Here is a 25,485-nt window from a genome sequence, read left to right as displayed (position 1 = left end):
GTGGAGCCCCACGAGTGGGATCGCGCTCTTATAAAAGGGGCTCCAGACTGCTCCCAGCCCCGTCCACCGTGTGGATGCCGGTGCGGGAAGCGGGCCCTCACTGGAAGTCAACCATGCTGGAGCCTTGATCTTGGACTCCCAGCCTCCAGAGCTGTGAGCAGTACATTTCTGTTCCTCATAAGGCTGCCGGTCTCTGCTGTTTCGTCACCGTAGCCCAAACAGACTGAGAAGGGGGTGCTGCTTCCAAGACCCCACCTTAGGGAAGTTTGTTTTGAGTGCCACTGAAGGTCACTGAGTCCCCCACAAAGAAGCGCAGGACCCTCAGCTGTCACGGATGACAGCACCGAGTCCTAACCACTGGACCACCGGGGAGCGTCTGCAGTCATGGATGTGCCAGCACCAGCCCAGGCCACCACCTCAAGGTCAGTCGCCCCGCCCCAGAGCTGGGCCTGTTTCCCCACAGAGGAGAGGGCTACGCAGGGCCTGGCTGGCAGCAGGTGGCCAGGGATGAGGCCGCGTGGCCTGGCTGCTCGGGGCGGGGGGGCAATGGCAGCCTCCTGGGGGAGCTCGGTTCTTACACTCACCGCCCCCCGAATGCACCCCTCACCACAGCCCCACCCAAGACCCTCAGCAGGCCCTGGGCCTCCCCCACGGAAGGGTGCAGGACCCCTGTGTCTCTGAGCCTCAGACTTCTGGAAATGCGAATGCCTGCCTCGGACCTGACCTGCAGAATATCCCAGGCTGCCACAAGCTCTCTGCAGCAGCTATGCACTGAGGGGCTGCCCCAGGGTGTCGCCCAGATCCTGCCTTGCTGGACTTAGGCTCCTCACTCATCCTGGAACCTGAAGGACAGAGGGGGATGACCACACGTAGGAGTTGTCACGTGGAACCCCAGATCTTGACCGGATAGCCTCACTGAAAAAGGGCACCCCTGGTTGCCAGCTTTGTGCAAGGGTTAAATTCTCAGTGAAACCCTGCTCTGTCTTCCCGGCCCCGGCTGTGCTCTCTGACTTCTCACCACCCTGTGGCCGACGCAGAGGACTAGGGGGCCCTGCCCCTGGGCGGCTCGATGAAGTGAATGTGCTTCTCTGTGTGTTCGGCCGTAGAAACAGGCAGCTCTTGGCGGGAATCCTGCCTGGACCAGGGAGGCAGAGATGCTGGCTGGGCAGCATCCCACCCCCCGGCTCGTTTTCTCCCCACCAGGACCTGACGCACACCTGGCGTGCTCTCCCTGCCCCCGTCCCAGGTCGAGACACAGAGAACCCTGTAAAGCTCGATCCAGAGCCAGGGCAGTGGGGAGACGAAGCTGAAGGAGCCCCGGGGGGCTCACTTGTAGAGCATGAGGGAGGTGAGCGGGATTGCAGGGAATACAAGGAGACGAGAGCCAGGAAAGGAGGCAACCGGTGTGCCAAGTTCAGGGTGGGGGCCTCGTCGACATGAAGTGATCTGGTTAGTCCTCATGCATGCCCCAAGGACTGTACCAGCTGACAGGCAGGGCTCAGTCGGCCTGCTGGCCCTACCACTCCCAGCTCGGCGACCTGGGCTCATTCCTAAGCCCGTTCTCACTCCCACTTCTGCAAAGCAGGACCAATGGAGGGCCTGTGGCAGGGGAATCCGGAGGGTAATGGGATCACAGGTCAGGTCCTCCCCCAGGGACGGGCCATGGGAGCCGCTCAGTGGGGCGCTGCCATCCTGTGGGTCATCCCATTTTTACCCCCGGAGCCCCCCGAGAAGTAGGCGCCTGCCAAGGGCACTTAGCAAATGACTTCAACTAACAACAGGGAGGAAAGGCTTCCTGGAGGGTGGGAACTGCAGCCAGAGGGTGGCCCTTCGGATCTCACCCGGAATGGGGCCAGGTCCCAGCCTCTGCAGGGACGGTCAGTGCCTCCTCCTTCCTGTTTAACTGGCACCACCCCAGGATCCGGCCTGTTCTGCCCAAGTTCCCTGACTCAGGAGCTGTGGGGTGGGGCCCGCTTCCTGACCCATGGCCAGCACTCAGGGATTAGGATGCTCAGCGGGCATTAGTCGGCCAAGCCTGTGCCAGGGGAGTGGCAAAGACCTCGGGAGACACGGAGACCCCGTGACTCAGGAGCACAGATCCTAGGCCCCTCTGCTATCCGGGCCCCACTGTTCGGCATGCCAGGCCCCAGCCGCTCCTTTCCGTCATCGGGGTGCCCACCGTGCAGGGCTCGGCAGGCCCCAGCACCTAGTAATCACTCAGGAGAGCTCAAAGCACTGCAAACATGCATGCTGGCAACATTAGAGGAAATCATTCACAAACGTTTGTACGGCAGGCTTTTTTCTCCTTAAATTGGACAGCAAAATGGCAGACCCACCTGCTTCCCCACTGAGCACATCTGAAACCCAGGGCCAGCAGCCCCAAGACAGAAAACATGGTCCCAGGGTCACTGCAAGTCAGGTGAGCCGGCCAGACAGCACATGGCATCCCTTCCTGCTCTGAACAGGACCCAACTGGCCCAGGAGAAGGAGCCCCCAGGAGGCTCACCCCACCTCTGCCTGGTAACGCTCAGTCCCTGGGACAGGATGGTGTCACCCACACACATGCCACAAACCTCCCCTGTGGGACCTGCCTCTCTGGCCCGACAGCCTCACCCCCAAGAACCTGTGAGATCCAGGAGTATTGAAAGGAAGCCAAGTCCACATCCACATGGGATGCTAAGACAGGTGGAGCGCGAAGGTTACCGAGCCTCCCATTCACCCCAGAGCCTCCTATTCACCCCACACCCATTCCCACCCGTCCCAATGAGGTTCTGATGAGGGCCGCCTGGAAAGCACCAAACATTTATTTGCATGGCCTCCACCTGGGGCCTCAGGGGTGGCGACCCTGTCAGTCGCTCTGCAGGAAATCAGGACTCAGAGAGGGTGGGCCACATGCCCAAGGTAACATAGCAAGTCAGCAACTCTTTCCATGCCCCTTCCCCACCCCACCACCCCAGACGCCTTCATCAGAGCACCTACCCACACCCACGGACGTGCTCTCCCACCCCACCCGGGCCACCTGGGCACAGAGGGGGCACCAAGGACCAGACACCCCAGGGACTCCGCGCTCCAATCAGCCCTGCGGCTGGAGGCCTCACGTGTCAGAGGAAGACACTGGCCGGGGAAGCAGCTGCACCTGCACCCAGCTGGGCCAGATCCAACCTCCCCAGAAACAACACTCCCAGCCTGTCTCCTACATGGTTTCAAGTCTGCATCTTGCCGGTCACTCCCGTGCAGGGCACTCAATAAACATAATACACAACACCACCACCATTTGTGAACCTACTGGGTGCAGGTGTGCATCCCCGATCTGCACAGCACCGCCTGAGCATCCCTGAGCCCACCTGACTGATGAGCAGAAGCCCCCCTGGCCTCCCCCGTGCACCCCCAGGGCACCTCCTCCTCCACTGGCCAAGGGGTCCAGACTTGTGCCCCAGGGACACCGTGGCAAGGATGCTGCCCACCACAGTGGGCACCCACACCCTCCGTGTCTCCATCTCGTTGGCCCGGCATCGCCCCAGGCACCATCTCACGGGGGAAACACACATGCTGGAACCCAGGGGCACCTCAGGGCTCCCTAGGCATGACCTGAGCAGCTCCCTCCACGCTCTGTGCCTCAGTTTCCTCACCTGCAATGAGGCTTTGTAAGCACAAGGGAGGAAGGGGCTGCATGTTCTCGATGCCGCTCCCAACACCTGCCTGGGCACTGGGCAGGGGGTCGCCCTCCATGCACTCGGTGGGAACTCTGGACAGAGGGGGTGCCGTGAACACCACATGTCACCTAGAACCTTCCATGGGTGCAGTCATACCATCCAGCAGGGAAAGAGCTTAGGGAAGTCAGCTCTGCTCTGGGGAGGAGCTGAGGGAAGCAGTGTTAATATGAAAAGAAATGAAATTGTCTCTCTCCCAATTACACATGCCAAATGCCGCGTCGCACCAGCAGCCCAGCAGTGGTGAGCCGGCCACTGAAGGGCGAAGCAAAAATAGAAGCTGTGGGAGGGGAGGCTTCTGAGCCAGGGAACGTGGCCAAAGGGAGTGGGCACAGGCTGCGGAGACACCCCCACACACACTCATGCGGACACACACATTACACACTCACGCAGACACGCTCTCACATGCAGACCTGCATGCACACTCCTGTGGACACACTCGTGCAGGCACACTAATACGTGCACTCACTCACGGAGACACGCTCACACACTCGTGCAGACACACACACACTCATGCAGACACAATCACACAGTCCCTCTCTCTCTCTCTCTCTCTCTCTCTCACACACACACACACACACCCTGCCCCACCCCTCGTCTTCCCCAAGCCAACCTCCTCAGCTCCCCTCCAACCCAGGGACCCATTCCTCGTTCCTGCCCCATGCCGGGCACTGGGCACAGGGCAGGCCAGAGAGAAGCTGGGGCCTTGTTCTCGGGGAGCCTGGTCAAGAACACTGAGAGAGGACACACACCCCTCGCCTCGGCTTCCTGGGTCATTGCTGGCAGCTCGATTCATCTGAGAAGCTGGCAGCTGACTCCACAGTTGAGGAGAACCGGGGCTTGGGACAGGCAGGGGAGCCCCCATCCCCAGGCTCCTGCCAGCTCACCCCACAGGACCCACAGGGCACCCATGAAGTCTTCCCGACGCCCAGGGGCAGCAAGCCACCCCCTGTATCCTCTGAGCCTTCCCAGAACCTAGCCCCAAACAGCCCAGGCAAGAAACACAGGATGGTGTCGGCCCAAAAGGCAAGGATGTGGGTCTGGGATCACTGAAGGCAGGCCAGGGTGGGACAGAGTTTGACTCCCGGGTGACTCTCGGGCCCTGCCCCCCCCCCACCCCACTGAGGGCCCATGAGTACAGGGCAGCCGGGGAGAGGCTCACACGCCAGCCTCCACCTGCCACCACCTCTCCTGACGTCACCATCTTCATCTGACTGACGAAGGCACCGAGGGCTGTCAGGCTGTCTGCCCCAAAGTGGCCTGAGGCCTGACCCCCCTGTGCATCTGGGGTGAGTCACGGGGTGGGGTGGGCGCACCCCCGCCCCTCATCTCTCAGCCTCACATTCCGGGGGCCACCACTGGAGAGCCACGCTTCCAGGAGCTCCACCATCCAGGTGGCCAGAGCCACTGGGTCGGGAAGCAGCAGGCCCGGCCCGCTCGGTCCCCAGGGAAGTGAACGGCCACCAGGTGCCAGACCAGCGCTGACCCAGGAATCTGTGGCAGAGGCCCGTGTTGAGACAGTTACAGCCCAGACAGAGTGAAATACATCTCAGAGATCTATACTGAGCAGGGAGGGTGAAGGCAAGAGGGACCGTTTGGACACTGGGGGAGGGGAAATGTGAAAGGCGGGATGGCATTTCAGCCAGAGCTGGAAAACAAGCAGGATTTTCCAGGGGAGGGGAGAGCAGCAAGGAAGGGGGAGGGAACTGGAGGTGGGGAAGAAGACAGCCAGGGCGAGGCCAAGCCCAGGGTATGGAAATGCCTGGACGGTATTCAGGGACCACTACTGGCCTGGGGTCCCAGAAGCTTCAGGAAGAGACGGGAGAGGGTGTGGAAAAGGAGTCCGGGTCAGAGGCCAGAGCGCCTCCCAGGAGCCTGAACTCGATGCTGAGCAGAGGGTCCCTGCAGGGTTGGGGGCAGGGCAGGGGCTATGTTTCAAGAAGAATATTCCAGAAGGGCAGAGTGAGGGCTGGACGGGACAATCCTGGAGGTAGGGAGGCCAGCTGGGAGGCTGGCTCCAGGAACCTGGAGCAAAGGGTGGGCATGGGAGGGTGAAACCCCAGCACCAAGATGGACAGAGAGACGCAAGTGAGCCCAACAACCAAGAGACCCAGAATCACACTGCACAGGTCCACATACACCACCATGCTCAGCAGAGTGAAGACCTGGGCAAGGTGGGGTGCACCGAGCCCTGTGAGCAGGCCACCCATTATGCCACACCAAGCGGGTCTGGACCCCGCCTGCAAAGGACACAGCCCCGGAAGTTACTCGCCAAGCCCCATGTCACAGGAGGGTGCTGCCAGGCAGGATGGGGCATGGCACCTCAGCCCCGGGGTCTGGCCTCAATCTGGTCTTCCCCTCCTTCAGAGCACGTTCATGGCCACGCCACTGGTGGGCAGAAATCCAACAACCTGCCCAGTGGGTCTGCCTGCCCTGGCCCAGGGCAGCCACTGACCCTGCCCAGACGGCCCCAACAATTGTGCCTTTTGTTTCGTGGTCCCCATTGTGTTCAATTCTCTCGCCTGCCTGCACCAGAGTCAAAGGAGGATTTCCAGAGGGATTTCTCAATGGGCTTGCAGAGAAACATCCTGTCGGCGGGACCTGCTGTTCACGGCCTGGCCCTGAAAGGCCACAAAGGGGTGGGGTTAACGACCCCTTGGAAATGGCCCCAGATTGGAGTCGCTTTCCTTCTTTTTTTTTAAGATTTTATTTATTTATTTGAGAGAGAATGAGATAGAGAGAGAGAGCATGAGAGGGGGGAGGGTCGGGAGGGTCAGAGGGAGAAGCAGACTCCCTGCTGAGCAGGGAGCCCGATGCAGGACTCGATCCCGGGACTCCAGGATCATGACCTGAGCCGAAGGAGTCGCTTAACCGACTGAGCCACCCAGGCGCCCCAGTCTCCAAGTCTTAAAATCTGTGGTGCTGTTACTCCGTCTCGGCAAGTCACTGCACTTGGCAGACAAACCATCATTTGCTTCTCTCCACAGGCTGTGAAGGACATCTGAGTGCGCCCGGCTTCCCCAGGGGAAACTGAGGCGGAGGTGATGGGTCTCACCCAAGAACACGGGGTCGGTGCGGGCAGAGCCGTGCGTGAACCTCTTCCTTCACCCCATCCCACCCCGCTGCCACACTCTGCGCCACACTCTGCGTGACCTGATTCAGTCTGTCACAGACGCGTGCCCTGCGTTCACACAGGTTCGGCTGTCCCAGGCGATGCCCCTCGAGGAGGGCGACCGGGGGGCCACTGGGGGAGGCCTGTGTGCCTCCAAAGCTGTCCCCTCCTCACATGGAAGGCTGTGCCAGACCTGCCCCTAGGACCTCCCTGTCAGGACTGGCTATCATGACCAAAGAAGCCAAGATGCAGCACGGGCCCCCTTGGGACACTCCCCGGGTGGGGAGGTTTGTGCACGCGATGGAAGGAGCAAGCAAAGACGTGTTCAAAGAACAGTCAATGGTGCAATAAGATATTCTCAACATCTCATGAAAAAAAGGTGAGATTACCAACTGCAGGGATATTACGTGGTGAACTGTTTTTTAAAAAGTGTGTCTTGGGGGCACCTGGGTGGTTCCGTTGGTGAAGTGTCGGCCTTGGGCTCAGGTCAGGACCCCAGGGTCCTGGGCTCCAGCCCTGCAGTGGGCTCCCTGCTCAGGGGAGTCCGCTTCTCCCTCTCCCTCTGCCCCTCCCCCTACTTACTCTCTCTCTCTCTGTCTCAAAGAAATAAAACCTTTAAAAAAAAATAAAAAATAGAAAGTGTGTCTTGGATCAGATGCTGAAAAGAAGGACATTAGGTAAAAGTTAAGGAAACCTGAAGGAAACATGGATTCCCATTAATACTAATGTATCAATATGAGTTCATTCATTGCAACAAAGGTGCAAAGCTCTGCAGGAAGTTCCCAGTGGGGAGACTGCGTGCAGGCTTTATGGAACTCCATCTATCTTCTCAATGAGTCTGTAAATCTAAAAATAGTTCCAAAGAGCAAAGTTTATTTTTAAAAGAGCAAGACAACTCTATACACGTGAAAATCTCATACAACTCTATACACTCTACACGCAAGGAAAAAAACTCAGTGCCATCTAAGATCTGTGTCTAGTCATCGTATTATACCGATGTCACGGTCCTGGTTCGATCACACACTAAGATGTCACCACTGGGGAATGCGGGGTGAAAGGTACACGGGAGCCCTCTCTACCACTCTGCAACTTCTTGAGAGGCTGTAATGATTGAAAAATAAAAAGCTAAAGAAAGATGTGTATAGAGCTCCCTTTGGACCCAGCGTTTCCTGATCTAGGAACAGAGCAAAATGCTAACATCAGTTCTCTCCAGAGATTTCAATTTTCAGACTCCCAATGTCTTCCAAGCTCTCCACAATGAGCAATGGGGAGAAGGATACTCTGCCTCTCCACCAGTGATAAATCACGGGGTGGGGGCGGGAGGGTTGGAGCCTGCAGGGTGGAAGGACCAGGCGAGTGAGCCACTGCAGGAGCCCCCCCCCCAGCCCCCCCCCCCCCCGTACCCAGCCGGGCAGATGTTGGTCGGCAGAGATGCCTGGAGCCTGCGAACATCCTCGTCCTCCCTCCCATCCCCGGTGGAGTTCCCACATCAGCAGACACTCTCACCTCAAGGAGCCCCTGTCAGGGGATCCCCGGATCAATCAGCAGCGCTGTGCATCTCAGAACAAACCGAAGGCAGAGACAACACCTGGGATGCGTGACGCGCCAAGAGAAATCTATCATGTGGCAAGAGGAAATCCTGTGCAGCTCTGGAGCCAAAAAATTCCACACTGAGTGTTCGCCGGTACTCAACTTCCAAGTCCACGCAACTGCCCCCCTGCCCATGGAGAGGAGAAAAGTGGCACCAGAAATGACAACGTCCCCGATCATCTCCTTAACACGCACATTTCAACAGCCCGTCGTCCAGGGGAAAGTGAGGAAACACACCAATTACTGATTCTCTCCCCACTGGCCACAGCTACGTGGTTCGCAGAGGCCGCCTGCAGGCTGGGGTCCAAGGTGACTATTTTTCTAAGTTCTCTATAATAAATGGGTCATAGTTTGGGAAGAAGGAAAGTTATGGCTGGGAAAATGCCACTTCCACACCAAGAGGCAGTACGGGGTCGTGGTGGGGAATGGGTCCAATCCCAGCTCTGCCCCTTTCTGCACTGGACCCCAGGCCGCTTCAGCCTGCTGCGCCTCAGTTTCCTCTTTTGGTCACACGGAGAAACCTTAGTGCCCTGGCTTCATGGGGATTAAGCGAGTGAATGTGTGGAAGGCACCGAGTCCCTGTTACCTGCTGTGGCTATAGGTCTGCAGGCCTCGGGGGCCATCCTCAATTGCCCGCGGATGCAACAGACGGGTCACCCCACCTAACAGAAGCGGGGAGCTGAGGCACGGGGGTTTGCCTTGTCTAGGATCGCAGTGGTCGACCCACAACCAGAGCTCAGGCGTGAGGACCCTTCCTCGGGACCTGCTCAGGAGCTGACCAGGTTACCAAACCATCACCTCACCTGGGACCCGCTGGCGAATCAGACTTGGCCAAACACAGCAAGATGTGGACCTCAGGCCTGCTGGAGGCTTCATACAACCGGCGGGATCAGAAGGATACGATCTAGGAACGGGAGTGAAGGGCACTGGGGTGTTATTGCCCTACTACAGTGGGTCACTCCCTTCCAAGACCTTCTTCCCCCTCATCCTTACAAATCATGACCAAAAACAGCTTCAGTGCATGATGTTAATGGTCAGAACTAAGTCCCATCCAAGGCCTCCGATGGAGACTGTGTTTGTTTCCTTACGTATTAGAAAAACCAACTGGATTTATTCTGACCCTGTGAGGTGGCCCTTAGGGGTCCCTAACCTAAGAGTCTGCTTCACAAGTAACAAAGTAGATCTAGCCAGGGAGGGGAGGGGGGAGGAGAGGGAGGAAGGGAGGGCCCATCCCCTCCGAGTGCCTCAACAAATCACACTGCCACTCACCACTGCCTTAAGGGTCTCCCCAGCCAAACTGGACCAGTTGTGGGCCTGGCGCGGTGGGGAGCCACTGGCCGGAGTGCAGCAACTATCCTTCTGTGTGGCCTGAGGATCTCCCTGCCCATCCCCGTTCCCTGCCATTGTGGTGGGCTGATCCCACCTCCCCCGAAAGCTCATTCCCAGGTGCAGAAGGACACGGCAGCAGGCGGTGACTCCAGCCTGGAGCCCCACACCTTAGGCTGACTCAGGAATGTCTGCCACACAAATAAGCAAAGCCCCATCTCACTCGTGGCGAGCCTCGGCTTCCTCATCTGCAGGGAGAACCCAGCAAGCCCAGTCCAGCACCCCTTCCATCTCCCCTCGGCCCTCCCCGCTCCCCTGGCCACCCTTCACCTGAAGCCTCCCTATACACCCTGAGGCCACCCAGGCTTCCTAGCTGCATTCGCCCATAGGGACCCTCCCTCCTGTTTCTTCCAGCTGATAATCAGCAAACCAACAAGGGGCAAATGGAGTTAAGGCTGAGGAGACAGGCATCTCAGATGGATACAGACTCCTTCCTTCCCCCAGAGCCAGCCCGCCCACCCCGCCAGTACCCAGGATACAGAAAACACCAGCCAGCATGGGAGTAAATTAGCACCTTTCAAAGTCAAACATCTTTGGCTGGGTCAGTCCGGAGCCCAAATCACCTCCTCCTCACTCCTGGGCCTCCCTTGGATGCTCCCAAGCCTGCCATTTTCATTAAGGCAAACAAGAGACCAATGCAGGTATATTTAGCCAGAGAAAAGGGAGCCCGCAGGACTATTCAAAAGTCACCAGAGAACTGGTCTGTAGGAGTAGGGAGGAGGGATCAAGGTTACAATTGAAAAGAAGAAAATTAGAAGACTTTCCCATTTTTATTCTGCTCCTGCGGGCAATGACTGCTGTACCCGGCAGCCTCGGGGACAGGGCACGTGAGACCTATGGGGATGGTCTGGGAAAGAGAAGCCTTGGTGGGTGGGCTGCAGGGAGGGTGGCAAATGATCCCTCCTGGCTGCCGCCTCCTGATTCTGGGTCAGATCATTCCCCCACCCGGCCAAGCACTTGCACGGTGAGGGCCCGAGGTTAGAAACTGGGCCACTATGGGGCCTGAAAGCTCCAGAGCAGCAGGTGTTTGGGGGGGAGGGAGAAAAGGGAAAAAAAAAAAACAAAAAACAAAAAACCCACAACCCAAGTGATACTGGTTTGGCCTCATGGGAAGGGGCCAGGCTGGGAGCAGCCTCATGGACGAGGCTGATGCCAAGGGACGGCCCAGGCATCTAGAACTTCACCAAATCCTTCCAGGGTCTCTGAGTCTCCAAGGACCCAGTCCAATGGCCTCATCTCACAGATGGGTAAACTGAGGCTCTGGGAAATGGCGTAGGAATCAAGGCAGAAAGGAAACAAGGAGAGAAAAGTCCAGGAAGCGAAGGTTTACACAAAGACATCGTCAACAACCCTCAAACCCTCACAGAAACACAAACCACTTCGGGGAAGGGGCGCAAAAGTGGTGGGCCCTCTAAAGACGGACGGTAGCCAGGGGAGGGGACAGAGCTCGTTGTCCAAACCTGCCAGATGACAGGCACCAGCCAAGACTGTCGGTGTCCAGGATGCCCGTTGAGCTGAGGGAAGAAGACCTGTGTCCCTCACCCTCTGCCTCAGTGTCCTGAGGGGTTTCCTGACCATGAGCAGGTGAGGAGGAAAGACTTCCGGGAGGAACCTCACTAACCCTCCTACTGTGGCTACTGGTCTTTCCTGGGCCATGGAGCACTCTGAAGCCCCGATGAAAGCTAGAGGGTGATGCATGAGTCCACAGTCATCTTAGGGGCCCAGGGGCTTCCTGAACCCTGTCACAGAAGCTGGAGAATGCACCGCTGACAAGTCAGCACAGAGGGGAGGGCAAAGTGACCCTAAAGGCAGTGGGGACTGCTGAGGGGCCAGAAGACGCACTGAGCGGGCCCAGGCATCTCCCTCCTAACATAAAGCCCCAGGCCAGGGCGTTCCAGTGCCCCCGCTTGTGCCCAAGAGTTGGAGGACAGGAAGGCAGAGCGGGGGGGCTGGCTACTCTGCTCTCTGCCCTCCCTCATGCTCAGACTTCGGGCTGCCCCCAAAACAAGGGGTCTTTTCATCAGCATTTCCCACAGCATGTCAGCACCACACTTGGGAGCGGATCACGTTGCCCAGAGCCAGGCTGGCAGTCACAGGAACAAGGTCTTAACTCTGCAGAAGGGGATTAGGGACTCTGCAGGGGGAAAGGCAGGATGAAAGCAGCACCAGGCTCAGACCACCCTCCGGGTGGGGACCTGGGAGGCGGGAGGGCAGGGAGCATCCCCAGGGCATCCTGACCACACTCAGGGAGCTGCCCTCTGCCCCTGGTCAGCAGGAGGAATTCTGAGCATGGGCGGCAGAGGCGGGCTCACAGGAAATGCCCTCGGGGTGAGGGAAGGAAGCAGCAGGAGGAGAATGCCCTCCAACCCAGGCTGTAGGGGGAACCTCCAGGGCATGACAGCAAGGATCCTTCACCCACCATAACTCCCACCACCATCAACACTGTCTGTATTACCAGAATAAGACAGTTTAATAGGGGCTCTCCTCAGACCCTCCCAGCACCCAAGATCATTGAAGCCAGAACATCGGCCCCTCTTCCCAGGCTCTCGCAGGGGACAAGGGAGAAAGCTCCATCCCACTGTGATCTCACCGATATCCCCCTGACCACCCCCCCACACACACACACACACCAGCAGCCCCAGTGGCTGGGACGCAACAAGGCACAGCGAGCCACGGGGCCACATGCACAGAGTCCAGGTGTGGCACCTCCCTGCCAGGCACTGGCTGCAGGAACAGCCCACGGCTGGGCACAGGAAGCTCAGGTAAACCCAAGAGGCCCTGGTGGCGAGGCTGCCCGCTACCTGCCACGGTCACAGCCGTGGGAATCGACAGCTCAAAAGGCAGGAGGGGAGGGGCGCCTGGGGGGGCTCAGTGGGTTGAGCACCTGACTCTTGATTTCGGCTCAGCTCATGATCTCAGGGTCATGAGATCGAGCACCACGTTGGGCTCCAGGCTCAGCAGGGAGCCTGCATGAAATTCTCTCTCTCCCTCTGCCCCTCCACCTGCTCACACTCTCAAAATAAATAAATAAATAAAATCTGAAATTTTTAAAAAAAGGCAAGAGGGGAGCCATGCTCAAATTTGGTGACAACTGGGCCAGGGCAGGAGTGCAGCCTGTCCAGAACGCTCCCCACTTGGAGCAGAGGGAGAGGAGGGAGCGTGGCTGGCCTGTGTCCATTCCCCTGCCCCGCCCATCCCACTTTACTGTTTTAAAACCCATTTTCTTTGTTTTCTGATTCTGCGGGCCTCCTGGCCTCCTTTGGAGGATAAGGAGCTGGTGGCTGGGCTCTGCAGGGGAGGCCTCGAGAGCCTCCCAGAGGCATGTGGCCTCTCTGGGCTTGGGTTTCCCGTGCATACGTGTGGACCCCCCCACACACAAGGCCACCAGCAGAAGTGGCATCTGTGGCTGCAGGGCGACCACCAAGAGCCTGGCTCGAGGCTTCCGAGTGGACAAGAGCAACCGGTCCCACATCCCATGACTGTCCACCTCCAGGGGTTGACCCAAGCCTCAAAGGAAGCGTGAGATTTTGGTGGTGGTGGGAGGGAGCAAAGATCAGCCCTAAGGGCCTGCTATGTGCCTGAAGCCCACGGAAGGGGACCGCAGGAACTCCTCACCCCATGCTCAGGCATCAGAGCTTCCTTCCGTGGACAAGTGAACTCCCACGACCCAGCAAGAAGTTATCTGAACCAGCACAGCCCCAAAAGCTCTCTGGAACGATGGAATACTCTGTTTGTGCATTGTCAAGAAGTGCAGAGCACTTGCAAGGGGCTAGTGTGACTCAGAAACTGAAACTTTCCATGTTACTTGATCTTAAATAGATGGAACTGAAGCAGCTACTTGTGGCTCGTGGACAGCTCAAGCTGGGAAACCTCGAAGCAGAGTGGTCTCCAGTGAGGCAGAAGCGTGGGCACACAGGTGAGAGAGGAAGGGACCCAAATTCAAAGAACAGAGTTGATAGGATGGTGACTAGTAGGCCACTGGAAGCCTGGGCTCAAGGTCAGCGGCAACAAGAGAGAGAGACTGGGGGCTCAGCACAGGGCAGGAGGGGCCAGAGAGAGAGCCAGAAGCTCCTATCGGAGAAGACAGAAGTAACCAGCACACACACCGCCCTGTTCTAGAAGACAAGCCCAGAGTGAGCATCAAACACCACCCAGAGGTCAGGACAAGAGGCCACTTGACCTTTCCCAGGCCAGACCTGCCCAGCAGCAAGAAGCAACGGGTGGGAAGGAGGCAGGCTGGCCTGGGGATGGGGGGGCAGGAGGACAGAAGGGAGAGGGTTTTGTTTACTGCTTTGGACGAGGAAACATGAGCCTGTTTGCAGGGGAAGGAGCACAAGAGGAAGGAGACAATGGTGCCGGGAGGTCCCACAGGAGGGCTTGGGAAAGGAGGGAGCGGGGCCGCCAGGACAGAAGGTGCTGAGAGAGGGAGAAACTCACTGCTTCATTTTCCGTCCAGGTATAAAAGTGGGGCGTGTGCATTCCAGAAAACATGGAAAACACAGAAAAAGGAGAAAGGGCAGGCCAGGAGCTTCCCATTGTCCCACCAGCTCGGAGGGACGTTGGGCAGCAGGGAAATGGAGCCTTCTGAGAGCCCGGAACCCACCACAAAGGGCCACTCCCAGAGCGGGCTCCTTACACAGAGAGCTGGTGTCCCGGTGCCACGCTCGCTCGGGGACAGGAGGGCACATTCAGGGCCCACACACAATCGCGCCCTTGTGGGGGGCGGGGGCGGGGGGCGGGTGCTCGGGAGCCTCTGATTCCAAGACAAGAGCTTGCCTCCTTACTGCCTTACAAGCCGGGAGACGGGAGACAGGAGACGGAAAGACTGATTTGGGGAGACAAAGAGACGCTTCCCCTGACAGTGGATGGGCTATTTTTGGAAATGGGTCGACTCTTCTCGGTAGCTGCCGTCTCGGTGCCACCGGCCTTGCCTGCATCTGTCCCCTCGAATGCAGCCTGAAAAGGCTCCCACCCCGTCTGGGGCCGCCAGCACCCTGCCGAGGGGGTGGGGAAGGCAGCGCCTGGCAGTCTGACAGCGGCCATGGTGTGGAGGTGGGGAGCAAGCCGGGGGGCGGGGGGGGGCCCCCAGGGCCGGGCTCAAACCCTGCTTTCCACGCCTGCCAGGCAGCCCACCTGGGCGCCCACGCAGCAAAGGTGAGCAAGGGGAAACACAAACAGGCCCCTTTCTCTCTTACTGCTAACAGGAGCTGACAGCAGCCTCAGCCTCCCCCCACCCCACCGGCCAGGCTCTGCGATGCCCCAGATGCCCCAGGGTGGGGCGGCATCCGCCTCCCGCCCACCTGCTGACGGGTCATCTTAAGCTTGGGCGACCACAGCAGGCCCAGTGGCTTTTCTCCTTTTTCTCCTGAGCTTCCCACCAAGGCTCTGGCTGCCCAGCAGAACCCCTGGGGAGTTTCTAAAACCACCGAAGCCTCCAGAACCAGTTGGGCCCATCCCTGGGGGCCCATCCAGGCACTGGCATTGTTTAAAGTTCCCCGAGCGATACCTAATATGCAGCCATGGTTAGAAACCACTGGTAAAAGCAAGTGTGTACTTCGTAGTTATTGTTAAGGGAAACAGGCAAGGGGGAATAGGCAAGCCCCCGCCCTCAGTGGGGAGGTTTGATTTCTTTTTTCTAAAGGAACTGCAGGCCATTTGGCACCAAATGGAGCAAATGGGGAAAAAGGCAGGGGGACGGGTCAGGTGGCCAAAGTGGGTTGACCACTGTCGGGTTTAAAGCGACAAGAGGGAGCACCTCGTGCAGTGCCTCCCACCTCCCCGTTCCTCTCCCCAATGTACACCAAGCACTTCCTGCATGCCAGGAAGACTGCCCTGAGAAGCTTATGAACCAGGCAGAGACAGGACTGCACACAGAGGAACCTCAAGTTCAAGACAGGCGGCTTTGTCCTGGGCAGACCCCACACCAGGGCACCGGAACCCCACATACTCTCCAAGTGCCAAACCTATTACCTAGTCCCGTAAGAGCAGATCGAATGGCAGAGCTAGGTAATTCCATCAGCCCCTCACGAGGACAGGCTGGCCAGGCAGGAGCCTCAGCCAGCGCTGGACAGGTCACCTCCATCACCCCAGAAGCTCAACTGGGAGACCTGCCCCAAGCTGAGGACCAACCCCCGGGCAAGACACAAAACCGTAAATATGACCGATGACCGAAGAGAAGCAGGAGCGCAGGGCGGGAGGCTCTTTCCTTGTGGCTCTATGCATCGTAGGAACTCTGAGTCAAGGGGCCAGAGAAAGCTAGGGTCTCTGGGAGCCTCGGCACAGCCTCCCCAAGCCCTCCATCTTACGGACAAGAACATGAGGGCCTGGAGAGAGGAAGGTGCTTGCACACAGTGGGGTCCAGGAGTGGGCTGAGCCAACTGGTTCCGCCTGTGTTGTCCAAAGCACAGAACATCGCCAGGCCCCCAAAACCCAGATGTGGGGAGCACATCAGCTGATGAGGCCAGCATCAGGGCCAGCAGATAACCCCGGGGGCCCTGGGAGTAAACGAGGGTCTGTTTTCCTTCTTTCTGGCATCCCCATCAACCAGAGACCTTTGTCCTTTGCCATTTGTTATTTCCTGCATTCAAAGATGAGCATCTTCCCTTCAGTTACAATGTGGGGTGCCGCTCAGACTCCATGTGTGCGTTTACCGTAGGGTCTTCCCCTCCCAGCAGGAGCTGTTGTTAAGTACACAGGGCATCTGTGGCTGATGGTATCTCGGGGTGGAGGAAATGCCGTGCCTGGGAAAGCCGGAAACCCCTGAGCAAACTGCCCAGAGTCCTAAGGCACTGGCGAGAGCTGGAAGGGAAGGGGGCCCGCCCCCGGGCTCGGCCACACGGGAGGTGGAGCCCTCCCTGGCCACCCGGCCAGGGGCCCTCAGTCCATCATTTATCTCTGAGCTTGTGTGCCCGGGGCCTTGGTCCTCTGGACTCACAGCCTCGGCACAGAGGGGCAGGTTCCAGAAATGTCTTTTGACGGGCACCAAATGTGCCTGGCATGGTGCTACCAGCTTCCTGGCTCCCACAGAAGGGAAAAGTCCTGCTGGGCCCCACTGGGATCCCAGCTTTGCTGGGGAAAAGGGTCAGAGCGGTGAGGCAAGTCACACTAGGTCGTGGGGGTGGGGGTGGGGCCAGGAGCTCCAGTCCCCGAGACCCTGGAACCTCCCTGGCTACACACGCCCAGGTGGACCTCTTGACCTGGCGTGATTATTCGTCATGCCCCTTTCACTCCCACAACTGCCCTGCTTTGGCTTTCAACCTCTTCGGGGTGCTCGGAGCTCAGCTAGGAGGGGGTGCTAACAGGAGCTGAGATGAGCCTCAGAGGTGCAGCAGGTTTGTGCAAGCAGAACAGACCCGGGAGGAGGCCAGGCCCGGCAGAAAGAACAGCTGGAGCCCAGGCACATCTGGTTCAATGGGGAACGCAGGACCGGGGGTTGGGTCGTGGACAGGCCAGGCAGGTGGGATCTGTGAAGCCCCTCCCACTGCACCTGCACCCCACCCCCCAAGTCCCTGGGTTGGGCTTTTTCCTCAGGCTGTAGGCAGTTCCAGCTGTGACCTTTTTCTGATGGGCTTTCCCTAGGGGATCCAGAGTTCTCTGTTAGTGGTCCACCTTCAAACCTTTACATAGCAACGTCTCCTCCCTTTCCCCTGCTCCCCATTTAATGAATACGCCTCTGTTTAAACATCATACACCAGGTGAGCCCAAGAACACTTACAGGCGAATCAATAAAGCTCCTGAGCTTGCTGCCCTGCTCCCTGGGGAGCTGGAGACCATTACAGTGACTTGTTCAAGAGTAGACATCCACCACCGGGTGGCCCAGCTCCAACCCAAGAACCCTGCGGGGGCAGGGGACAGTGGCAGGGCAATGTGTGACAGTGACAAGCTCTAGGTGCTTGCTAGGATTCCTGACTTTTCAGGATCAAAAGAGCAGCTCATCCCTTTACAGGCAAGCTTGTTCCTGCCACCAAACCTCTGGGGACAACACCTAGGTCGCCTCGTCATCCTGCTCCAGGGAGATGGCACTGCCTACTAGCTCAGAAATCCCAGAGTCACCCCTGCACGGATCCGGGGCATCCAGGCTGTAGGCAGGGACAGAAAGTGGCAGCAGGATCGGGAATGAGGCCGCGGCCAGAGAGCACAAGCCCCCAGCAGCGGACGGCCTGACCCCTGAGCTCAGAAGGGAGGAGGAGGCCGACAGGGGCTGGGAGCATGGCTTCGGAGCCACCCCGCCGGGTCTGAGAACCTGCAGAGACGGTTCTCTCCTGTGGCCACAATCGCCGTGGCCACGTGGGAACTCCAAACTTCCTCCCCTGCTGCCCCCAGCCCAGCCGACACCCCAACGGCCACAGACGAATGCTCCTGAATGGCCACTCCCCAAGCCAGGCCACATGAATCACTGTGTGCATGGCACCCACAATTCAGACTGAGTAACCGCTCAATAAAGAGGTGCTGATGCAGCCCTTCCGGCTTGAAGGGCCAGCTCACAACAACCCGGCCACGCCCCGTCGCCTCCTGACTCGCCCTGTCCTGGGCTCACCCAACCACCTTCCCAGCGCTGTCTGGGGTGTCCCACCACGGTGGGTGCAGGAAAGCCCTTCCCCAGCTCCCTGGGCTGCTGCTGGTCTCCAGAGGCGACACAGTCCTCCTGGACCCCTCTTCTGGGTGGCCCCCGAAGGAAGGTCTCTGCCACTCTAGGGCTCCACCCCCAGGGGCTGGACACAACCCCCTGGGCTGACAGCCTCGCAGCAGTTCCCTGGCCCCAAGGCTTTTCTCCTCTGGGCTCCACATTCCAGTTCTTTCTGTTCACAGGAGGCGGCGTCCAGGCCCAGGGCCACCCCAGCTCCGCGCACAGACCCTGGGCTCTCAGCAACCGTGGTCAGACCCACTTGCAGACCTGCTTCTGCCTTATTCCTGCTGAAATGCTGTCTCCCTTCTCTGTCCAGCTAGACAAGGGCTCACGTGGCTCTGACACAGGGCAGGCACAAGGCTGTCCTCGCAAACATGTGACGGGGATCCCCCATCCCCACCCAGAGGAGGCAAATCTGCAGGGGGTCCAGGTGACAGTAGAGGGTCACCGAGCCTATCACTGGAGGCCCAGGTCTAGGACCGGGGTGTTGTTATCCTTGGGACAGGTGCAGAAACTGAGGCTTATAGGTTTAGTAAGCTGCCCACTCACACAGCAGGTGCAAGGTCAGCCTTCACCCAGGTCTATTATTGTTCCTAAGCATACCCAGCACCGAATGCTCCAGCTGGGAGGAGGAGGACTGGCGTGTGGGAGACAGTCCCCGCTTCCCTCCCTCAACCGAAAGACTGGTAATAGTCTCCCACTTTGCAGAGGAGAAAACAGAGCCCCACAAAGGTTCTGGAACTCACCGAAGGTCCCAGGCTTCCAATTCTCTGTGTTCATATCATCGACAAGCATGGGGTGGAAAATCCCCATGGGTGGAAAACACAGATTATGAGCAGCAAAGGATTTCCTTGCTAATCATGCTGCTCTGGGGACAAGGTTGTAAACCAAGTTGTGCCCTGGGAGCTCTGAGGCCAGGCCATGGTGAGGGGTTGGGAGGGGTCACCACGGCAGAGGGAAGCCAGCCTGGGGCAGGAGTGAGGGAATGAAAATACAAGAAGGAAGGACTCCCTGCCCTGAGCCCACGTTCCCCATTTTATGGATGAGCCATGCTGGCTCGTGCAGGAACACAGGAGCGCAGGAATGAGGCACAGGTCTGGCTTCTCCAGAAGAAATGCCATCCCTTTGCTACACAGGTCCAGCCTCTGGAGCTCCCCCCAGCCCCAACTGTCCCCATGTCCATCTGTAGGTCACCGGGGCCCTGCCAAGGACCAAGCTCTGGGAGGCCTTCCATTGCTGGTGGGGCCTCCCATGGGAGTCTCTCTGAGCCCGACAGAGCCAGACTATCCAGGCCCAGAGGGGAAGCAGGCAGAGTGGCAGGCCCAAACTCTGACACAGGAGACCCCAACACTGAGCCCAGGTCCCCCGGGGACCCAGAGCAAGTCACTGCTCTCTCCAAGCCTCAGTTTCCCCATCTACAATATGGGACCATTTGGGAGCTCTGACCATAATGGAGTGGGGACTGGGAGGCTCTGTGTGGTAAACTGTGAAGTGCTGGGGATGCCCTGGTCCTCCCCAGGCTTACCTGCCAGTGAGTCCCTCTGGCCTGTCTTCCTTCTGTGCAAGGCCCTGGGGACCCAACACCCCAAGGCCCCGGATGGAAGGTCAGGGTCAGGTTGGGGAGGGAGGGGGAAAGGCTTATCTAAACCACCCCATTGTCTTCACTGACCTTTGCTCCCAGGCCTGGCTGGGTTTAGGAAAAGCCGTCTTATTAGCGATCCTGCCCAGGAGGCACTGAGCTGGAAGGCCCCTAATACAAGACCTATTCAGGGCCAGCAAGCCGACTCACGCCGTCTTTTTTTAAAGGTTCAGACCACCCTCGCTCCATCCATCCTTTAAACCAACAAAAACACAAGCAGGAGAACAAAACCATCTTATTTTGAGAAGCTCAAATTTTTAATCCAAACTTTTCAAAGTAAACAGGGCCCGTACAAAGGCTTGCTGGAGGTCCTGGTTTCTCTGGGTTAGCTAAGGGGGAACGGGCCACGGTGATGGGGGAAGGACAGGATGCAAACACAGGGACTGGGGGGAGGGGGAGTGAGAGGTGGGGGAGGGGAAGGAGAGACCTTGTTGAAAATGCTTTTGTTTGAAAACTGTCGGTTCAAGGGGGCAAACCTGACTTTCTAGAGTCTGGGGTTCGCCTGCCTCAGTCTGTCCCACTGCAGTACAGCAAGAGCACTCGAGTCCGGACTTCGGTCAGCACAACCCACAGCCCAGTCAAAAACAACCCGGAGGGAAAAAGGTCATTTGCATATGCATTCTCGGCAGCCAGGCCCAGCCCAGCCCAGGACAGCCTGGAATACAGATGGGCCACCTCCCACCACAGCCGCAGGGGCCTTCCCCGGGCACCCCGCGGGGCTGCAGGCCCACCCCAGCCGCTTACGAGAAGACTACAGGGCCACAGGCCCCCAGCTCGTCAGCAGGTGCTGTGGTCGCAAACATTCAGGCGAGCTGTCTAAACAGCAGAGTTTTGAAGACAACACCAAAGTCTGTCTGGCAAGCCCCCAAAGGGGTCCCTCTTGCTTTTTCACGAGGAGCCTGGGAAGAAACAAGCATGACAAGGATTCTGACAACTATCAAGACTTACTGTGCACAGACCCTGACCGCCCTCGGCCTCGGCGGCTGAAGGGGGCATTCTGGGTTTTGCCCCACTTTGCAGAAGAGCAGAGGGAGGCCCAGAGAAGTAACCTGCCCCCGGAGAAAAGCAGGAGGCAGATTCCACCGCAAGACGGTGTGACCCCTTGGGGTGACAGGGTTATCAACCATCTGCTCAGTGGTCACCGATAAGGAAGTGACATTTCCCAGAATGGGCGAACGAGAGCAAACCTGGGTCAGGAATTAAGAATAGGGAGTCACCAGTGTTGTCTGCTGACTAAGAGTATTAGACAGTGACAGAGGCCAGAGATGCAAGCCAGGCGTCAGCCGGAGCCATGAGGGAACGCCCCCAACTCCCGGCAGTCCCACCCTGGGGAACCCCCACCCCCAACCCCGCAGCCTCACCTGGGCAGCCCCACCCAGGCAACAGAGCGGAGACACTGCCAGTCTCCACGGCTTTCCCAGGCAAGGCTCAGAACCTCCCTCAGCCTCCACTTGCTTATCTGAAAATGGGGATACTACTACCTCTAGGGTTCCTGGGAGGACGAACCGAGACCAACTATGGAGGGCAGAAGCCCGGCATCTGACCCCACTTTCTCCCCCCCACCCCACCACTGGGACTGAGGTGCATTATCTTTCCTACCTCCAGCTCCCTCCTCCCTCCACTCAAAACTACCCAAAAGTCATTTTTAAGAGAAGGGCCTTGCCCCGTTTCTGGCCATCCTGTTCACATTGCTGGGAGAATAGCTCAAGGCCGCGCGCATGACTTTAAGAGACAAGGCTCAACACCAAGCCCCTGTAATTGAAATTGGTGATAGCAGTGCTCATTTGTATTTCACCCAACACAGAGCCTGGCCACCACCAGACCGGTGGCAGGCCTGTTCCAAGTGAGCGTGGGACTTGGGGGGCCGGGGGGTGGGCACGGACTCTGCGGGGAAACTGTACACCTCAAGTCCCAGCCACCCCCTGGTCCCCTGCCCTGACATCATCCACTGCTTTGGCTGATACACTGAGCCAGACAGAGGCCGCATCTCCTTGTCCAAAGCATGACGGAACTTCCCTGCAAATATGCTGCGACGCTGGGCACTCCAGTCCTGTGCCGACAGCCGCTCTCGGCAAGTGTCACTGATGACGCAGCCGAAAACCAGCAACATTTCCCAGCCACAGGACTGCAGCAATCCCTCCTTGCACTTGGGAGAAACTGAGGCCCAGAAGTCGGGCCCCTCCCGAGGCCCCCAAGAAGGCAAGGCCAGAGAGGCTGGAACTGGGACTCCTGACTCCCCAGCCCTGGAAACCCCCACAAATGAAACCCCCTAACTCTGAGCTGCTCCCCCTGGCCTCCAGCCGCCTGTGGTGGGATGTGAGTGGATACAGAGTTACAACGGGAAACCCGAGTGGTAGTGGTAGATTGCTAATCAGTAACAAAATATCCCTCTCAACCCAGTCCTGCTCTGAACTCAGGCTGGGAAGGTAAATAAAGGAAAAATTGTGATGGGCGAGCACACCACCTGCATGGGTCCGGTTCCCACCCCAACACCCTGCAGAGGCCACTCAGCCACCAAACCAGAGAGAGAGAACGTCCCTCCTCTGCTCAGGCGTCACTCTGGGGAAGAACAGTCATTTAAAGCCTAGACACATTTTCTCTGAACCAGGAAAGCCTTTAAAGAGAACCAGAAAGGGCTGTTTAATCTCCACCTTCAGGCAAATAGTTCAGGCAGCAGCAACTGCCACCAGAACTGGGAGCCAAGCCACCAAAAATGTGGAAGAACAGGGAGGTAGGGAGAGGCACGAGTGGCCAGGAGAGCCACAGATCAGGGCGCTGGGAATGGCGGACCCAAGCTGGGGGCCCATAGGTCACATGGGCGTGGAAGACAGTAGCCGAGCTCTCCTGAGGCCAAAGGTCCTCCACCCACACCCAAGCCACCCACCACCAGCGCACTTCCTGTAAGGCGACCAGCAGTTTACAGATCCCTTGGGAGACTTGATCTCTGCCCCAAATCCACACGGCAGGGACCATCAACTCCATTCTACAGATTAAGGAAACTGAGGCAGGCAGAGGCGAAAAGCCAGGATCCATTCCAAGCACATATCCCTCTGGAAAGTCTTAGAGCCTCGGTTGAGAAAGGTCCGTCCACCCTGAGAAGTTCAGGACTGACAGCAAACCAGAAAGGCTCTTCGCCCGGGGTCCTCTGACCCAGGGGCCTGGGAGTCTCAAGGGCTACCTGCCTCCTTCTGAGCCCGCAGGCAGCACCGAGAAGCCCAGGTGGAATTCCAGCCCCAGCCCCCCACACACGTGGACGCTGCTCAGGTTTGGGGTTGCCTGTTGCTCCAAGTAAGAGGAGAAATTCACCTGTACTCAAAGGGCCTTTCTTTTCCCCCTCCCACGCACCCCCCCCCCAAGAACTTCCCGCTCCTGGACAAATGAATGAGGCGTCCCCAGCCGGCCCTGCGGTGCCCTACACGAATACTGATAATTCCGCAGGAGAGAAACTTTCCTGGGGTCCAGTGGGTCCCCGGCCCGGCTGCGAATTCGGAGCTGGGCAGGGTCACGCCTCCATCACTTGACCAGAACCAACACATCACCCAAAACGCCACGCGGATAGGCGCGGGATCCCCCAGCCCTGAGTCTGGATAGCAGCTGGAGAAGGGGTCTGGAGTGGCGACCGCCCCCGGGGGGGAGAGGCCGTGGGCCTGAGACCCGCGCTGCCCGACCGGCGCCGTCCTTACCGTGCAGGCCGTTGGGGATGCTTCGGTGGTGCGGTGGCGCGGACAAGTCGTCCAGGGACCGGCGCGTGGCTACTGCCTTGCCGTCGGGGGCCTTGTGCGGCCCGGGGGGCAGCAGGGGGGGCGGGACGTGGTGGTGGTGGTCCGGGCTGCCTCCGCTACCCGCGCTCGACGTGCTGCTGCCGTCGCCCACGTCGCGGGCTCCCGCGCCCGCCGCACCGCCGGCCAGCGGCCCGCTCAGGCTGGCCTGGCTGTCGATGGAGCTGCGGGAGCCCGCGCCGCCGCCGCCGCCGCCCGCGCCGCCCCCAGCGCCCGCCAGCGCCGCGCGCTCCTCGTCCAGCATCAGCACCAGCTCCTTGAGCTCCAGGTTCTCGCGCAGCAGGGCCTCCTGGCGCGCCTCGAGCTCGCGCAGTTTCTGCTGCGAGCGGGCCACCTCGTGCCACACGGCGCCGGCCGCGTGGCGCCCGAAGCGCTGCCACTCGCGCGCCAGCTTGCGCCCCTTCTGCCGGTCGTCGTCGAGGAAGCAGCAGAGCTCGCGTAGCTCCTGGTTGTCGTCCTGCAGCCGCTGGTTCACGTCCTTGAGGCCGCGGATCTCCAGCAGGTGCTGCTGCAGCCGCCGGTTCACGTCGCGCATCAGGCCGCCGTGCTCCAGCATGAGGCCCACCTTCTCGCCCTCGGCGCGCCGCAGCCGCCGCGCCAGCTCCTCCTTGCTCCAGCGCAGCAGCTCCTCGTCCGGCACCTGGCTCAGCTCCTCCGACGCCGCCGCCGCCGCCGCCGCCGCCGCCGGGGGCTTCGCCATGGCGGGGCCGTCACCGCGGCATCGCCCGCGCCCTCGCCCGGCCGGCGCTCCCCGCGCCGGGGCGGCGCTGGGCCGGTCCGCTCACGGGCAGGGGGCGGCCGGGGGCGCGTGCGGGCCGCCCCGCACCGCCTCGCGCGCCCTCAGCAGCGTCCGCCCGGGGCTGCCCGTGAACCGCGGGGCTCGGGGCTCGGCGAGCTAGGACCGCTGCTGTGTCGGCGGCCGCCGTGCCGGGCGCTCTCCGGGTTCGGGCGAAGCAGGCGGAGGCCCGCCCCCGGCCCAGCTCCCCGAGCCCCGGCCGCCCCGCCCACTCCGGGCGGGGAGGGGGCGGGGCGCCTCGGCCGGCTCCGCCTTCGGGGGGGAGCGAGGGGACGGGCAGAGGCGCGGCCGGCCCCCGACGTCCCCCAGCGCCGTGCGCCCGCCCGCCCGGCGCCCTGCCAGAGGCGCATTCGAGCCGCGGTCCCGCCCTCCCGCCCATCCGATTGGGCCTCTCTGGGGGTGTGTGGGAGGGGCGGGGCGCACGCGGGGGACGCCGAGGAGATGGTACAGTCCAGCCACCCGGCTTCCAACCCCCCTCCCGGCGGTTCAAGTTTCTGCGCCCGGAGGACGCGGCCTTGGCCAATCCCTGGGCTACAGGGCGCTTTTAAAATGCAGGTACGGCTGCAGGGAGGGGGACGGTGGGAAAGGTAGGGCAGGGTTTTCCTTAAAGGAGACGCGCGGAAATGGACGCCGAGCCCCCTCCCAGGCCTGCTTCCCCCGCTCCCCCTCCCCCGCCCCCAATAAACAAATACCCGGGAGCCGGAGGACAGCTCCGCTTCTCCCTCCCGGGGGCACCCGAGTCCGGCGTAGTCTGAAATACGACGAACAATGGGACTCTGACTCGGGGGTCGCTCTCCCCGGAGGCAGGGCGGCTCTTTGTCCCCTTCTTGCCCCCGACTCCTCCGCC

The 25,485-nt window shown here is 59.7% G+C and overlaps 1 protein-coding gene across 2 annotated transcripts in view; it reads right to left on the bottom strand.

The window, feature by feature from the left end:
* CCDC85C (coiled-coil domain containing 85C) overlaps positions 1–24,542 on the bottom strand; it is a 78,837-nt gene extending 54,295 nt beyond the window's left edge. For both annotated transcript variants that reach the window (XM_034993269.1, XM_034993271.1), the window contains exon 1: positions 23,747–24,542. In XM_034993269.1, the coding sequence (XP_034849160.1) occupies positions 23,747–24,542 (796 nt within the window). The remainder of the gene's footprint in view (positions 1–23,746) is intronic.
* Positions 24,543–25,485: the final 943 nt, after the last annotated feature.

This window comes from Mirounga leonina, unplaced genomic scaffold, assembly GCF_011800145.1.
Source record: "Mirounga leonina isolate KUSES-001 unplaced genomic scaffold, KU_Mleo_1.0 Mir_82, whole genome shotgun sequence".
Lineage (NCBI taxonomy): Eukaryota > Metazoa > Chordata > Mammalia > Carnivora > Phocidae > Mirounga > Mirounga leonina.
The sequence above is the reverse complement of the archived record's forward strand: the minus strand, read 5'-3'. Positions and strand labels throughout refer to the sequence as shown.